Source organism: Protopterus annectens, chromosome 9.part0, assembly GCF_019279795.1.
Source record: "Protopterus annectens isolate FY-2018-M chromosome 9.part0, PAN1.0, whole genome shotgun sequence".
NCBI classification, from domain to species: Eukaryota; Metazoa; Chordata; order Ceratodontiformes; family Protopteridae; genus Protopterus; species Protopterus annectens.
The window spans coordinates 1,707,436,667-1,707,454,607 of NC_056743.1; the positions used below are offsets into that span (position 1 = coordinate 1,707,436,667).

Genomic DNA, 17,941 nt, shown 5'->3' on the forward strand with positions numbered 1-17,941 from the left:
CCAGAGAGTGCTGTGAACCACAATGGTCCTGTACCAAGAAGACTTGTCTCTTTGGACTACCAAGATGGCTGCACTGTAGTTCTCCTAATGTGAAAACAGAAACTCAGCAGAGAAGCTTAGTATGTGTTTGTGTTTATGGGTAAATTTCAGTAACTGGCTAGTAAGTGTACTGCCTGAATGCTGGGAACAAAGAAATACAGAGCACCTGGAAAAAAGCTACAAAAGTGAGGAAGAAACACTGACTGGGGAAAGTTCTGCAGCTGTTCAGCAAAAAACAGGTCATCCTCCAGACACGATTTCCAGTAATCTTCAGGAAGATATAAGAGAACTGAACACAAACCTGGTTAAAATAAATGAATCACTGATGGAGTATGTCAACACAAACAAAAGGGTGGACAGAATGGAAGAAGCTTTAAACAAATACTCAGATGAGGTGATAAAGCTGCAAAAATCAGAGGTTGAAATGAAGAAAAGGCTGGCTGAATATGAGACTGCTCAGGAAGAAATGTTTAAAAAAATAGAGTTAGTAGAGCACATAGGGAAAACCCTGAGATTTTCAGCTATACCAGAGAAGCTGGAAGGAACAGACTACATTAATTTTATGAAAGCACAAATAAGTAGATGGACTGGTATTTCACAGTCTGAGGAGTTAGTTGAAAGGACACATTGTGTGTATGTTCCAAACTTAGGTATGAGAAAGCAGCCTTTAATAGTAAAGATGTAATCCTACCAGTAGAAGGAGTTGATTCTGAGAAAACAGTGGCTGAAGGACAAAATGTTAAAGTGGGACACAGCAGCTAATTGTACACCAGGCAGAAGAAGAGTAAACTCATTTCACTATTGGGGAATGTTGAGAGGCAGTTGTGAGATTCAAACTACTGAACCCAACTGTCTTCAAGGTATTCTTCCCTGGAAAGACACAGTAATTATTTAATGAAGTACATGTTAAGGAGGAAATACAAAAGTTCCTCCAACAAAAAGTGAGCTGTGAAACGGAAGGAGATTCTGCTTCTTGTTCTACTTGTAATAAAGACCACAGAGAGATTGTACCTGTGAATCCTTTTCCACTCTTTCAACAGAAAATGTTGGAGAGAAGGAAGGGAGCACAAGCGTTAAGTTGAAAAACTGAGAGTACATTAGAAATGTAGCAGAGACAGGATTTGAGAGATGGAGATGAACAGTAATAAAAAAACAGTAACTTAATGTGGGATTACAATGCAATAATTATATTTGTGAAATACGACAGAACAGAACATTTTTAATGTTGGACTTTTCAGAATTTGTTGGGACTTCTGGGGGACTGTAAAGTAAATGGCCTACTTCATGTCATTAATGTTTGGAAAAATGCTTTGGGGAAGGGAAGAGAGGGGAGGAAGTTAACTGTAAGTAAAGAAACCTTTCTTGTCTTAATAGTATAGTATTTGTAGTGCATGTTTTTTTTGCATGATATAAAGTAAAGTTTTCTCAGTTATGTTTAAGTGTAATGGGGATAGTAAATAGGTGCTGCTGTTTGTTTTTCCCTTTCTTTCTCCCTTGTCTCTTTCTTCAGTTTTAAGAAATGTAGGCAATGCACTGAAAAAAAGCCTAGTTAAGAAAAAGTAATGTGCTGTTTCGAATTTCTTGCATGGGGGAATGACTGGATTAAAGACCTTAGATTGATTTTGTAACAAGTTTTAAGAGAAAGCAAGTAAATTAAAAAGAATATTGAATATTATGAGTTTTTTCCCTAGCCAATTAATGTATGCTTAGTAGCAATTTTGTATCTGGTCCTCATGCCTCTATGGAAACAATCTGATAATGAGAAATTGGCTGTCTGGTTCTCATGTCTCCATGGAGACTATCTGATAAAGAGAAATTGGTTACAATTTGTGGGAGAGAAACTGGATAGGAGATTATGTTCTTAGAAACTTTCAGGGTTTTTCCCAGCTTGGAGAGCTATAAAGATGAGAAACAACCAGTTAGCACTTAGTAGAAACACAGGCTGTACCATGCGTCTTAGCATGGATAACCTTTCTTTTAGGTTAACTAAAGTTTGAGAGTGTTGCTGTCAGTTTGGGACATTTGTTCCTTTTAGGAGGGTAAAACTTCAATATTTGAAGATGTACATATCTGTGTGTTAGTATTAAATTAATAGGTTTTAGGGGGTGTTGGGTTTTTTTGTTTTGTTTAAGGGCTTTCAATAAAACGTTTTGCAAGATGTGACATAGGATCAAATTAATATGACAAGAAACAACTATATAAAAGTTCAACCTCCCATGTAGTGTTTTGTATGTAACACAAAAATTGGAACTAGACATTTAACAAAAAAGGTGTTGTACATAAAAGATGGGAATAATAACTTTTAGTACAATGAAGCTTTTTTAATGTCTTTAAATGTCAGTGGTCTCACAGATAAAAAAAAGAAAGGGTAGTGAACTATATTAAAAAATACAATGCAAATAGTTATGTTACAGGAGACACACTTGGAAAGAACTGAACTTGTGAGTTTGATAAAGAAGGGTTTTCAGGATGGGTATTCAACAGAATATCTGGGACAAAGGAAAAGAGGAGTACTTATGTTAATTGCAAGAGAAGCTCCAGTAGTGATAAGAGAATAAAAAAATATAATAATGGCAGATTTGTAGTGCTAAGGGCCTACTGCCAAGGGAGAATGAATACACACTGGCTTTTATTTATATTCTAACAGCTATAATGGAGCTTACGAAAATTCTGTGAGAAATAATCAGTTTTCAGCAAAGAATATTATTTGTAGGTTGTGACTGGAATTTGATTTGCAGCAGTGAAGATGCATCATGGAGCCCAGAAGGGAAAGTATAACAAAAGAGGTTAGATTTTTTAAGAAAGTTATGACAATATTTGGCATGGAATATGTGAATTCAGTAATAGGTGTTCGAAGTGAATTTACATATTATTCCTCAAGATATAAAAACTGGGATAGGCTAGGCAGGATTTACATTTAACAGGAACATGTGCATTTATTTGAATACCTTGATATGCACCCAGTAATTGTGTCAGATCATCCACCAATAATAACTAAAATAAAAACAGATGCAGATGGTTGACTGCTGTGGCCAAAAATGGTTCCTTCAGACCATTCATCTTTTTTCCCTCACTCCCATTTGTGTCTCTACAGTTACCTTGGAATAAAGTTTAGACACATTCTCTGTAACTGTTGGACTGCCCTTGCCAGGCAGGGCAGAGAGCCACTTTTGTCAGTCCTGGGAAAATGAGCAGAAAATGCTAATCTGCCTAGTCAGAAAGCTCTGCCCATCCCTAGGGAGTTTCTTCCGCAATGATGGATCTGTTTGTTTTTTCAGACATTCTTGTCAAAAAGAAAAACTCAGACATATGTTTTCTGTTTCATTTATTCTGAACAGGAATAATTTATTGGGCCTAGCTTAGGGTTTTGCTCAGGCTTCTGACCCTTGGAGTGTAAATGTTTCTGATATAAAGAATCTTCGTTTTCTGAAGAGATTAAAAAGTTTGAACCTCAAAATGATTATGACGTGACAGATTCTGATTCTCCACAGACTTCTGATTCAGATTCTGTATGTGTGGCTTCAGCTAGTCCTTTTTAAGGATTCTGTTTTTGTTGAACTATTTCCAGAATGAAATAAAAATCAGATGGTGGCTCTTTCCCACCTGTCTGCTGAATAGAGAGGATTTTCAGGAATGGGTAATGGAGATTATTCAGGTGCTATTCGAGAAGATAGAAATTACTTCTGAAAATATAGCTAGGGAGTGGGATAAATTTAAGGTGGAGTTTAAAAATAGAGTGGTTAAAGTATTGCAGAATATGGGAAATCTCATAGAGTAAAGTACAAAAACACAGACGGTGTTCAAAGATTTATTAGTACCAAACAAGCATCTGGTACCCCGGCCTTTCGCCTTCAACGATACTTAACATGATGCACACAAACTTTTTTATACCAAGTGAACAATCAAAAAAAGCAATTCCATCAAAGTTTTTTTACTTAGAATATAATTGATCTATTGAGTAATTGTATAATTGAATGATTGATGGAATTGCTTTTTTTGATAGTTCACTTGGTATAAAAACGTTTGTGTGCATCATGTTAAGTATCCTTGAAGGCAAAAGGCCGAGGTGCCAGATGCTTCTTTGGTACTAATAAATCTTTGAACATCGTCTGTGTTTTTGTTTTTTACTTTATTTCTTTGTGTTAGTTTTTTTGCGAAATCTCATAGAACAAGAAGAGGATCAACTGCAGAATGCTAAGCAGAAAATAAGGGATTACCTTGATAATGTATATGAGTTTGGAAAGATTGCTATTAAGCAACTGTTTTTTGATAATAACACTAGAGCACAAAACCTTTTAGCACAACAACTCAGGCAACAGAAAGTAGAAAGGGCTGTTGCCAAGCTTAGGGAGCTTATAACGAGATCCTGTAGAGGTATTAGAAATAGTTCGAAAATTCTATAAAAGTCTGTGAAAATGCAGAGATATGGAAATCAAGAAAATATACAAATGAAAATGTTTATGGAAGAATTAAATATGCCAAGGTTAGAGGTAGATGAGGCTTAATTACTAATGGTTAGGATAGGAGGAGATGAGGTAAAGATTGTGATGTATAGCAAATGTACAGGAAAGTCCCTAGGAGTAGGTGGTATTTCTGTGGAAGTTTGGAAGCTATGAGAGAAAAAACTGATAAAGATCTGAAAGGTTTTGTTTAACAGCATTTTAAGAGGAGAAGTACCTACCAACATCTTAGAAGAAAGCAGTGGTAGCTGTAATACCTAAAGACGGTAAAGGTCCATCAGAAACCATGATTATAAAGTGCTCATGTCTATATTGGCTAAAAGAGTGGCAAATGTAATGCCAAAATTGATAGATATGGTTTTGTGGAGGGGAGACAAACATTTGACAACATCAACATTAACAGAACATTGATTAGAGGGAAGCAGAATGTAAGACAAATACCATTGTTGTTGTTGGTGGGTCTTGATGCAGTGAAAGAAAGCATTTGACAGAGTAAGCTAGGACTTTATGAACAGTGCATTGGAAACATTTGCATTTCCTGACAAAGTTATAAGGTTGATTACGAGGCTATGTGAGGGATTGGAGGTGAAACTTAAAGTGTGTGGGGTCTTCTCTGATAATTTCTGCTTGAGCAGAGGAACCAGGCAGGGGTATACTCTTTCCCCTTTGTTATTTGCATTATATTTAGAACCACTAGCAAAGAAAGTAAGAGACTCAGAAATTCAAGGATATAATTGGTATGGTAGTCAAGAAAAGCTGTCTGTATTTACAGATATTACTATTATACCTTACAAAACCAGAAAGAGACATTACAGTGTTGTGGAACATGACAGTTTCATATCTTTTCGGGATTCAAACTTAATGAAGCTAAAACAAAGGCAATCACGGTAAGTTAAGTACCCACATATGAACTAGTTTAGCAATATCCATATTTATGGGGACATGATAAAATGAGGTGTTTAAGAGTATGGATTAAAAATTATTCTTGTGTGGCAGCTAAAGATATGCGGGAAGAGGTAAAACAAAAGATGATACAAAAACTGAGAAAATGGAAGTTTTGTTACATGAATATGGATAGTAAAATATAAGCAATTAAAATGTTTTAGTCCCATTAGTTTTATACACAAGTAGGCATATTTTTTTATTAACCAGACGAGAAGTTGTGGATAGCAAATAATAAAGAGCTAAAGGACTTTATCTGAGAGGGAAGGCTGGCAAGAGTCAAGTGAGATAAGCTGATTCTTCCTGTACAACAGGGAGGACTGGGATTGTCCAATTTGAAGGTGTATTTCAGAGCTGCACAGTTAAGGCTCCTGTACATAGCACAAACAGAAAACTATAATTTAAAGTGGAAAGGGATGATGATGAAACAGAATGGAAGCTCAAGAAACAAGGAAAGACTGGCATTTTGGATGCAGGCCTTTAAGGAAAATAATAATCATACAGAATATTATACCAATAAAGTAGCAGAAAGTATCCTAAGAACTAAGCCAGCACGAGAATGGAGAAAAGAGATTCTGCCGATAGGGATGACTGCAGTTAGGGATATAGACAAAAGGCAAGAGGGGGCTGAAATTTATTGGAAAAAAACTGGCAAAGAAATCAAGGTATTGGGAGCAAATGACTAGAGGGGGAAGGATGATAGAATGGGAAGAGGCCAAGAATGTATTTATTCTGCAGGTTAGAGATTGCCATCCCTGTCAAGGACTGATATCAGAGTATAGGCAAAGAGAAAGAAATAGGGTGTGGTTGCTAAACCAAAGACAAGCATGGGTAGAGTTTTTAGTAGAATCTAGAACAGAAGCTGACATTAAAAAAGGAGTAATTAGTAAGGCTTTTAAAATAATATATGATAAATAATAAGAATCAATCAGAGGTTAGAAAGGATTGGGAAGAGAGACTAGATAAGCAATTCACAAAGAAACAATGGGAGGATATATATATATGTCTCCCAAATGTGCAACAAAATCTAGAAGGTCTAGAATTTTGCTTGGAAATGTTTACATAGATATTTGTATACCCCAGGTAGACTCCAGATAATTTTGCCTCAGGTAGACAGCAAATGTTGGAGGTGTGACGGGGAAGAAAGAGGTAACTGGGAACATATTTTTTCAGAGTGCAGTTAGTTGGTGGACTTTAAGGCTTCCTTGCAGGATACATTGTCAGAGATGCTGAGTGGGCAGATTGGTGTGACAAGGGAGATGATTTTTCTGAGCTATGATACAGAATCAAAATTGTCTAGACATGGTAAGGCCTTGATGTCAAAAAAGCAATTACTAGAAAATGGAAATCAAAATCTAAAATAAAATAAAATAAAATAAATAAATAAACCAGCTATATTAGAACTAGTGAGTATAGTAACAGATAAAACAACTGGAATTGAGATCTTTAGAAAAGGATGGGAGCAAGCTAAATAGGGAAAAAATGGGAGTTGTGGGAACAATACGTACAGGGAGAAAATGAGGTTTAAAAGAAGGCAGGACTTAAATGAGCTAATGTTTGAAAATGATTGGGTAGATTATAGTGATGTATAGTGTTTCCAACTGGGAGTACGTCAGTATGGTTTGTGATGTAAAATGCTTGCAACTAGGATTGTGTCTGTGTGGTTTGTTTTCATTTATATAAATGTGTGATTGCCTGTCGTAAGTGATGGTTTAATAAAGATGCTTCTTGTTTAAAATATAAGGGCAGAAATTAAATAATTTATGTAATGTTGCTAAGGTTATATGATATGGATTCACTTCATTGTATCAAAATACTGAATTATCGAAATTCAGTATCACGAAACTATAAAGTCGAATCCCCTAAACACCGGACATACACAAACGCGAAACACAAAACCGTGAATCTACAAATTCCCATCACACACACTACAAAACACATACATACACCAGCGTACAGACCTCCCAACTCTTCCGTACAATAAACATAACACACACGCACACAACCAAACACATACCTACCCTTAGTATATGCTAGCCCCCCCTGCACCTCCCCCCCCCACACACACACACACTTATATATACCAACTCCGAGGTCGCACAACACTCCAAAACACACACAACCCAGCATCGCACATTACATAGCCCCCCACACAAACACACATCACATACACAAAAACACCAGCACTCCCAACACTAACACATTCACACTGCACAACACCAACCCTAACCCACACCTCAAACATCCCAACACACTCAGACCTTCCCCAAAAACAGTACACTTACCTAACGTGCTATCTCTACTGCTGGTTCGACATAATCCATTTGACACTTCTGGGTTCGCAGTTTCTGTCTGTTTGACTTTACAGTTTCGAAATTCTAAAATTCGATATTTTAGCATTTCGAGCATGCAAAGTGAACCCATATGATATATAGCAATATATGTGAAGTATAATGTTTGTAAATGTGAACTGTTAATATGGTTTGATTACTTTTATATAAATGTAAATTTGCCTGTCTCTCAAGTGATAATTAAAGGTGTTAAAAAAAAAGAAGACAACTTGTTTCTTTGTTGTTTCTTCCTAGATGTATTGGCCCATCATTCCCTCTTTTTAATTGGACTGTTCCATCTACTGGACATTGCAGTCAGCTTCCCTGCTTTGCAACTTACCCATACCCAGTGAATCATTTTTTTAAGACTGCACCTTGGACACCCAGTTATGCAAATTCTTTCTGTCGAAAAGATTGTAAAATCTGCATTGCAACACTTGCTGTTCTGTGCCTGTCTGGTGTTATATCAAGACTGCTGTATACTAGGGTATTGTTGATGGCCGTCTGCATGGTTCCATGTAGATGTGTTCACATGAAACCTTTGCAGTGGGTGATATATTTGCAGTGGCATCAACACTAGTACTACATGTTGTAGCAAAGTCTGTCTAGCAGAGTCTTGCATGTCTTTCTGTGTGGTTGCTTGATCCCATTTCAACCAGATATAAACCGCTTCATATTTCTTCACCGTACTGTTCAGTCATCACATATCTGATGGCCATAGGATTGGGAGTGTTTACTAGGCATGACTGCTCAAGGCTGTTTGACCCCCAAGAGTTCCAGCTAAGCCTCTTAGTATACTGAAATTCTGTGTGCTATTTCTTTAGGTTTTTCAAGATCACTTCCCTCAAAACCTTTCATCCATTCATACAGGCAACATGATAGTAGCATGGTACACCAACAAACATTGGAATACCCACTACTTTTCCCACCACAAGTAAGTCATCAGGCTATAGGCATTGGCATTTACACTCCCCCTTGGCATATAGGTTCTGTGCTTCTTTTCCAAAAGTGTGTTCCTTCAGCAAGACTATGAGATACAGGATTTTCATGTGCTGCATTCATCTGATCATAGAACTAATCACATTGCAAGGTAATGCAGAGTATTCCAGTTTTTTCTTCCTCATCCTGACAAGAATATGGCAAGGAGATGGACACAGTCATGGTGAATTTTTGAAACTTGGTCTGTTGTATTCTTTCTTCCTACACCTTTCATCCTAAGGGCAGTTCAGAAAGCTCAGAGATTGAGATGTGTCATGATTCTACTGAGATTGGACTAGCCTAAATAGTTATGATTTCCTGTTTTGGTACTGCATATACTAGAGGAATCCTCAGGCTGTAAACTCATCACACCCCAATCAAGGAGTTAACGGAACACCTCCACCTTAATATCAGTACTGTTGAACCTCCACTGTGGCTTCTCCAGCTCTAATTGCGGTAGATGGCCCCAGCTTTACACTCAGAGATATCGAAATGTTAACATTCTCTTGAAGACCTTCTTTCAGAAACACACTCAAAGAATTTTTTTCCTATAGCAATGCGGCTTTGACCATCAGATTCAAGTATCCCATCTGTGTCTGGTGCTAATCCCCACCAGTGTTGGACTGCCTTGATGAGGTGGAAAGGGGAAGTGGATCCTGCAACCATTGGGGACCACCATGGTAGGATGGGAAGGGGATCCATTTTCCATGGGAGTCTGAGAGGAGTTGTTACCTTCATCACAATAAATATATATATATATATATATATATATATATATATATATATATATATATATATATACAATATCATGACAGGCCTTTTTTTCTTTAAGCCATGCCCTCTCTGACATGCTGAGGTGACATCACAGTGTCTTATTCAGTGGTGCTTTGAGGGGACCTACCCCCACCTGTGTGAGCACATTACCCTTATGCTACTGACCAGCTCCTAGAGACTCTAAGACTGAAAGACCAAAACACTCCACAGAATATAGAAACAAATTTATAACAAAAGAATATTCACTGGAAGGCAGCAGAAACACCACAAGTAAAATAATTTGTATTTATTCACAGAGATTTAGTGCTTTCATCCAAAGACTTCAAGACTCTAAGACTGCTTGTCTGTTGTATCACCAGTTCTTCCTTGCTTTGGCCTTGTGTCCCCACCAAAGTCCCACACCCTCTGCTTGCAGAAATGAGCAGGCTAAGCCTCATCATTGCTTTCCCCATGTTGACTCCATGAGGTGCCCAAGCATCTAGTCAAACTCTGGTTTAGTTGGGAGATGGTCAAGATTTACATTTCTGCATCTGTAAAGACATACAAACATAAGTGAAAAGAATGTAATTGGGCCTTTCTGAGAGAAACTGACCTAAAAACAGCTCCTCTAGATCAGTTGCTGCAGTATGCAGTGGAACATTGCAAAGAAGGCCTCTGGTATTCCACCATCAAAGTGCACTCCATTTTTCATGTAAAATGCCACGTTGCCTCCTTATCAGCACTGAAGGTCAACAAACCCTTCCTGTGTTCAGCGACACTTTGAATCTCTTATCAGTGACCCAGTTTATCTTAAAAAATCCTAACAAAGCTATCATTCTAGCCCGCTGCCAAAGCCAGCCATAAGAATGTGTCATAGAAGACTTTTTTTTTCACAGTTGCCATTACTTTGGCCAGAAGAGTATCAAAATTACAAGTCCTGCCAGTTAAAGCTCTATATCTCACATTCCATAAAGATGGAGTAGTGCTCATGATGGGTGAAAATTCATGCCTAAAATTATATTGGAAACCAACATGAATGAAGCCATCAGAGTACTGGTCTTCTCCCCCAAGTACCAGAACAAAGGGGAATACTTTTTAACCATTACATAGATGCCCACAGGATTTTAAGGTTCTACATTGGTAGGAGCAGATGATTTAGGTTTGTTTATCGTTTCCTCTATCCTTCACTCTCAATATCCAAGGTCAAATTCTGCTGTATTAAAGAGGCATTGTATTCTACCAGCATCACCCAGGGCTCATTCCTTGGGAGCAGTGGCCACATCTTGTGTCTTTCTTAAGAGTGCTTCCAAAGAGGATATTTGTGCTGCAGTCACTTGGTCAAATCTGAATACCTTCTACAAGGAGATAGCACTTCCATGGCAAGATCCTCCTTTGGGGCTACTGTGGTCAAAAGAATTTTCTGGTGGTGTCATTTTCATTCATTCATCAACTGATGGGTTTTGGATCCAACCTAGGATTCGACTCTGCTGCTTTTCGACTCTGCTGTTTTTACTAGACTGACACATTCACCTCTCGAGCTCCTCCCTTTACCCATAATGCCCCACTATCCTGGCATGCCTCAGATCAGGTTTGCTACCCCAACATTACCATATACATGATATCATGCTATGATGAAGGAAAAAGGTAAAAACATACAGGAAGTCTGGAGCTCAAAACAAGGAACAGGTGGGCTCCCAAAGGGACATCCCTTAAGCTTCAGTAGGAAATGAGAGAAGGGGATTGGAGGGTGAGGAGTTGAGGAAGAATTTAAATGGTCAACACAGATGCAGTGTTATGTTGAGTACTTTGTTTCTCATGTCATTTTCGTTCATTCCTCAACTGATGGGACAGAGTCCCCAGTTAGATGAACCTTGGGGGGTCCTCATGGAAGGATATTCTGGAGTACAGAAGAGCCAAATGCTGCCCTGTTTCTGGATAGTATCTCTAACTTGTAATGAGCAATAAAGATATGAGCATTGGACCAAGTGGCAGCTGCCCAAATATCATCTATGGACGCTCTTGGCGAAAAACCAGATGAAGCGGCTACAGACCTTGTGGAATATGCTTTGAGGGCTTAGGTAAAGATAAATCTTTCTTTATATAAACAAAGGATATGCTGCAATCTGTTAGCCATTTAACCAGGGTCACTCTAGAAACTGCTATAACCAATTCCTTCTTGTAGAAGGATACAAATAATTGTTCTTTTTTCCTTAAATCTTGGGTTCTTTGCAGATAAAATATAAGCTGCTGATGTACGTCCAAAAGATGGCTCATGTATTCTCCTTTGTTTAAGAATTTCAGAAAGAAAACAAGAAAAATGATGACCTGATTTATGTTGGATTTGGAAACCACTTTAGGTAAAAGAGATGGGTTTGTATGTAATGAACCTCTATTCTTATGGAAGGTCAGGTAATGGAATTCTTGCAGAGAGGGCTTGGAGTTAAGTTACTTGTCTAGCAGAAGTGATAGCAACCAGAAAAATTGTTTTCCTGGACAAGAACTTAAGGTGAATATTAGCTGAAGGCTCAAATGGAGAGTGGGGAGTAGGAGCTTGTAACAGAATTGTCAAACCCTTAGTGGGGGGGTTAAGATCTTTAACTGGCGCATGAGTAAAAAGGTACCCATAAGGAAAGCCTTGCACAGTTTCAGAGAAGCTAAGGAAGAATGATTCTTACCTGAGTGAAAATTTGAAATGACCACTAATTGAACTTTAATAGTAGAATAACTTGCCCCATTGCTAAAAATGGAGGCCAAAAAAATTCAAGAACTTCTGAGTCTGGGGCAGAGAAAGGGTCTAGGTGTCTCTGAAGGGCCCAGTCTGAAAATCTTTTTCATTTACATTTATAAATTTTCCTGGTGGAAAGCTTCTGAGAGGATAAAACACTCTGTTGAACTAGAAGGAAAGCCTGGACTGTCTAGCCATTACTGGAACTGGAAAAACCATGCAGTCAACTTGAGGCCATTGATGTCCAAGTGTTTCATCCCTGTCAGATGAAATAGAAGGTCTGGATGTGAATGCAGATGGTTACAGAAGATGAGGGAATCCAAACTTGATGCTTTCTGTAGAAACTTGGGGATGAGGGGTAATGGAGTGTAAGCATAAAGGAGACCAGATAACCAGTCATGGACTAGAGCATCTCTTAGTGACTCCCCGTGTGGATGTACTAGGTGAAGACCCTGCTGCACTTGTTGAGAGGAGAAGTAAAAAGATCGCACCATGGCTGGCCACCATTGACAAAATATCTTTTCTGTCACACTTTGATTGAGAAACACTACTTGCGAGCCATCAAAATGGACCTTCTTAGTCTGTCTGCCAGCAGATTGGTTTTCTCTGGTATGTGCATTGCCATAAGAAAGCGACAGGAAGAGATCACCCATTGCCATACTCTATTGCCTCTGGACACAATGGGTAAGATCTGTCCCCCCCCCATTTGTTAATATACCAGACTACTAGCATGTTATTTGTGTCACAATCTTACCTGAATGCAGAACATCTTGAGAGGCATGCATCTTTAGTAGGACTGTTGTCATTTCCAGGACATTGATGTGCAAATTGTCCTCTTCTGGGTACAACGTACCTTGGACTGTCCTTCCCAAGAAAAGTGCACCCCCCCCACCCAATTTAGGAGACATCCGTGGTGACTTTGGCTATTAGCTAAAGGAGAACAAAGGAGTGACTTTGGCATACTTTTTCTGAATGAAGCCACCAAAGAAGATATTCCTTCCAAACTTTGGAAATCTTGACTGGAGTGCTTAAAGGATGCTGAAGAATAAACCACTGTACTTGAAAGTGTCTACTGCAGGACTCGCATATAAAATCTGGCTGGCAGAACTAGTTGCTGCTGCCATTGATCCTAACACTCGAAAGACTAGCCTTACAGTAGGATAAGAAAGGGAGATCACTTTCATGACCTGTAACCTGAGACTACAAACTCTTAGAGGAAGCAAAGCTATTTGGTTGATCGTGTCTAGACAAGTGCCTATGAATTCTGGGGTTTGAATAGCCATAAGCAGCGATTTAGTGTAATTGACCATGATGCCCAGTTGATGACATAACTAAAGCAAAGTAATTCCTTGCTAGAATAAATAGGTGCTAGGATGGGGCAGTCAGGAGCCATTTGTTTAGGTATGGAAACAAATCAAACCCCAGCTATCTTAGGTGAGCCACTACAACCACAGTGCATTTAGTGAACTTCCTGGGTGTTGTGGTGGGACCAAAGGGAAGGAAATTGACCATGATGCCCAGTTGATGACATAACTAAAGCAAGTAATTCCTTGCTAGAATAAATAGGTGCTAGGATGGGGCAGTCAGGAGCCATTTGTTTAGTTATGGAAACAAATCAAATCCCAGCTATCTCAGGTGAGCCACTACAACCACAGTGCATTTAGTGAACTTCCTGGGTGTTGTGGTGGGACCAAAGGGCAGTGCTCTGAACTGGTAATGGCTGGCTCCCAGCCGGAAGCGTATGTATCTTCTGGAGCATCTGTTCATTTTTATATGATAGCATTCATTTTGAAGGTCTGTTAGTTACATCCAGTTGTCCTTTTGTAGTATAGGTAAAATGAACTGAGTGTGACCATCCTGCACTTAGTATTTTACATACTGGTTTAGTTGGCTGAGATCAAGATTTGGTCTTAAGTCCCCTGTCTACTTTGGCACTAAAAAGAATCTTGAGTAAGTTCTGGATCCTTGCTGGTCTGGGGGAACTTTTTGAATAATTCTCCCTTCTAGCAGCTTTACTATTTCCAAGGCTGCTGCTGCTTTCTGATTGGGTGGAGCATTGGGGATGATGATTATTTTTGCTGGATGAATTTGGAAAAATGCTATGTAATAACCTCTGGATATAATTTTGTGCACCCAAGTGCCTTGTATGATGGATGCCGAGGCTTCTGGGTGCAGAGATAACACCCACAACTGCCTCCAGAGTGCAGCAGTCAGGTAACCCTTCAGGAGCGTTGGTAAGGCTTGTCAGAGAAGGTATCTCTGAAGCCTTGGTTCTGCAGGCCACCCGTAGTGGGAGGTTGGCATCTTCCATTAGAGTTGCTCCTCTGCCTAGAAATAACGATCTCCTTGTGATTCCTGGAAAGGCCCATGGGACTTGAGAAAATGCATCTTTTTACCACCCCATTGATTCAGTGGCAGACAATACTGTCCTTCCATCTTGTTCACTTCAGGAGACTGTTTTCTTAACTTTGGGGCCGAACAAATATACTCCATCAAAAGAAGCATTAATGAACAAAGACTTGAAGGGTTCCATAAAATCACACAGTTGCATCCAGGCTTGCCTCCTAACCACAGTACCTGAGCCCACAGCCCTGGAGGTACTCTTGACTGCATATCAGTCTCATGGACATATTGAAAATAGACTGAAGGATGGCCGGTTGTGAATAAACTTTTTTCTGGTCCTCCACAAGCATGGACCATGAAAGAGAGTTGGACAGCTGCTGGTCAAATCTTTTGTAGTCTGGTGAAATGTGCAGTATAATTCAGCAACAGAAGAGCAAAGGTTGTTTAGGCATAAATGTGCTTGCCAAATCTGTCCAAGACCTTGGACTGTCTGTTAGGGGTATGGACAGATGAACTGTGTTCAGCAAGCTCCCTTGTAGTGGCTGCTTCCACCAACAGGGCATCTTTAGGGACTTCCTTGCTCCAATGAGCTGTATCTTTAGGTGGAGCTAAAGACTTATTTGGCCTTATAGATATGGGTCCCATTGTATCTGGCTCCTTGCATGCTCAGTGCAACTCATCAGCTGGAGGGACCACCCAAGATGTAGCTGGGCCAGTCCTGAAAGCCTCCAGAAACACCAGCTCATCCTGGAAATGGTTGTCTGAAGACCATCCACCTCTCTGTTTAAGAAGTACCAAGACTTCTCCAAAGGAGACATCTGGTGGAGATCTGGACGACCATTCCCCTTCATTGAAGTCAGTATCTTAATGGACACATTTCTGAGGGTAGTCGAAGTGCTTCCTTTTACATCTCTTCTCCCTAGGGACCTCGTTAGTGGAATGATCAGCTTATAGCTGGGCAGCACCCAAACAGTAAGTGCACTCCTTGTGGGCATCCGAGTTATGTATATTATGCCCACCGGAAGTATATTTAAAACCCATAGGCATGTCACCATATTGATTCAACAAAGCAGAATGAAAGAGAGAGAGAGTTTTTTTAATATGTAAATAGCAGGGAAACAATTACGAACAATGAAATTTGAAAAGTACCCTACATCAGGTAAACCAAAAGAATACCGACAGTGTTATCTCTAAGAATACCCTGAGAAAGGGTAGAAAGGCCTAACTAGAATGGGAGATTAAAGAAATGGGTTTGAGACACTAAGCAGATTCTGTAAAAGGGCAAAGGAAGGAAGAGGAAAGAAACATTGCAGATAATAAAACTTGCAAAAAAAGGTTATAAGAATATCTAGTTAACCTCCTTGCTCAAGAGCAGAAAATCCATGTCAGAATGATGTGGCGGCAAACAAGATCTGAGATAGCCCAGAATAGTGGAGCATTATGGTTAAAGGGATGCTCTCGAGAGCTGGATCTGTGAGTCTAGTAAAAACAGCCGTGTCAGATCCAAGGTCGAATCTGAGACCCTTTAGTTGAGGAAAAATGAAAACTGTCAACACAGATGCATCGTTATGGTGAGCACACAACTTTAGTTTCTCCTTGCTGGGTCCCTCCATTTATGTTACTGGGGATTGTGTCCTAAATGTTACCAAGCAATGGACCACTTTCTACCATTTGTGCAATTACCATAATGCACGATCTGTAAGAAGTATGTCTGTCTGTGGTGAACAATTCCATCCCAACAACCTCACACAGTGGCTTTGGGGCAGGCAATCCAGTATGTTGTTTCCGCTTCTCCTACCATCCCATGGGAAGCTATGGCTAATAACTCTTCTTTGTCCTCCTTGTGGGATTTTTAGGGTACTACTGGAAAGTAGTTGCGTTAGAGTGGTTAGAGTTTTATTTTACCAAAAGGCTGGAGAGATGAGAGCAGAGCAACATGATGAGAACCAGTGGGAGCACTGAATAATATGCCATGTGGTCCTAATTCCTCCAGTATATAGTACTGTTAGGAATGATAGACATGCTTCTGACAGGTCTAGTTTCATGATATGTGTGTAGCTTATTAGTGCTTTGGATTTTTGTACATGAACACCTTTGTATATGTGTAAGATGCATATGTACAGTATATGTAGGGTATGGTGAGACCTGCATATATATATATATATATATATATATATATATATATATATATATATATATATACTGGTAAAATGCATTTGTTTCTCTTTGTACTTTTTTTTTTTTTTTCATTTATAGGGACATTTTGGCAAGGTGAGCCTCTTCTTGTATGATCCCAACAATGATAGAACAGGAGAGATGGTGGCTGTAAAGTCCTTAAAATCAGAATGTAGCATACAACTTCAAGCAAGTTGGACCCGTGAGATCGAAATTTTGAAGACACTTTACCATGAAAATATAGTCAAGTATAAAGGCTGCTGCAATGAGCAAGGTAATATAAAAATAAATTGAATGTAGATAAAAAAAGGAAAAAAAGTATATAGATATGTATGTAGATATACACATAGATATACACACACACACGTGCACACAATATATATACATTTTGTGGCAAATAGGCTGTTTTTCTGCACATATAAAACACAGTGCATATAACATGTATTACAGTAATAGCTAGCCAAGCTTTGTATATATCCCTTCCATTATGATAGTGGAATTTGGTAACCAATAGAAAATAGAAAACACCTAAAGGAAGCTGGATATTAAAAGAAAGGCTTGAAGCCAAAAATAGAGATATCTGCCTGTCACTGAGAGCGATTTTGAGGTAGGAATGAAGATGGCTGGTGAAAACTGACCAGAGGATTCCCAGACTTTCGGACTACTCAATTAACACTATATTGTTACAGTATGGTGCCCGGCTGGTGTTACTGAACATGAGGAACAGTGTGTGGTGTATTATTTTTTGAGTCTAAGATAAAAACTTCTTGAGTGCCATACCAGCTTTATCCATGAATTTAAGAGTCTCTTATTTTGTTTTCCAGTGGCTCTAACTGTAAGGCAAATGACAAAGGAGGAAGAGGACACTTCTGCCTTGGTCCTCTAGTCAAACCCAACTTGTCAGAAATATGCCTTGGTCCTCTATTCAAACCCAGCTTGTCAGAGATAAGCCTTCCCACCTTGATTTTCACCTTTGACCCTTTATATATATATTTTAATTATCCCCATTATTCTACCAGGAAACTTAAAAACTGATATTACCCTACTCATAAAATCCTAGCTATCTCTATCAAATGCTTTCTCTGTATCAAGACCCAACAATAATAAAGAGGTCTTCTTGCACTCTGCTTGCATATGGATCATCATCATTGTGTCACTGCTGTCAAATGTTTATTTCTCTGCCACAAAAACCACAT

General features: G+C 39.0%; 1 protein-coding gene across 2 annotated transcripts in view; it reads left to right on the plus strand.

The window, feature by feature from the left end:
- Window positions 1–17,941, plus strand: part of TYK2 (tyrosine kinase 2) — a 2,798,586-nt gene that overhangs the window by 2,442,751 nt on the left and 337,894 nt on the right. For both annotated transcript variants that reach the window (XM_044084572.1, XM_044084573.1), the window contains one exon: window positions 16,827–17,019. In XM_044084572.1, coding sequence (XP_043940507.1) covers window positions 16,827–17,019 — 193 coding nt within the window. The remainder of the gene's footprint in view (window positions 1–16,826; window positions 17,020–17,941) is intronic.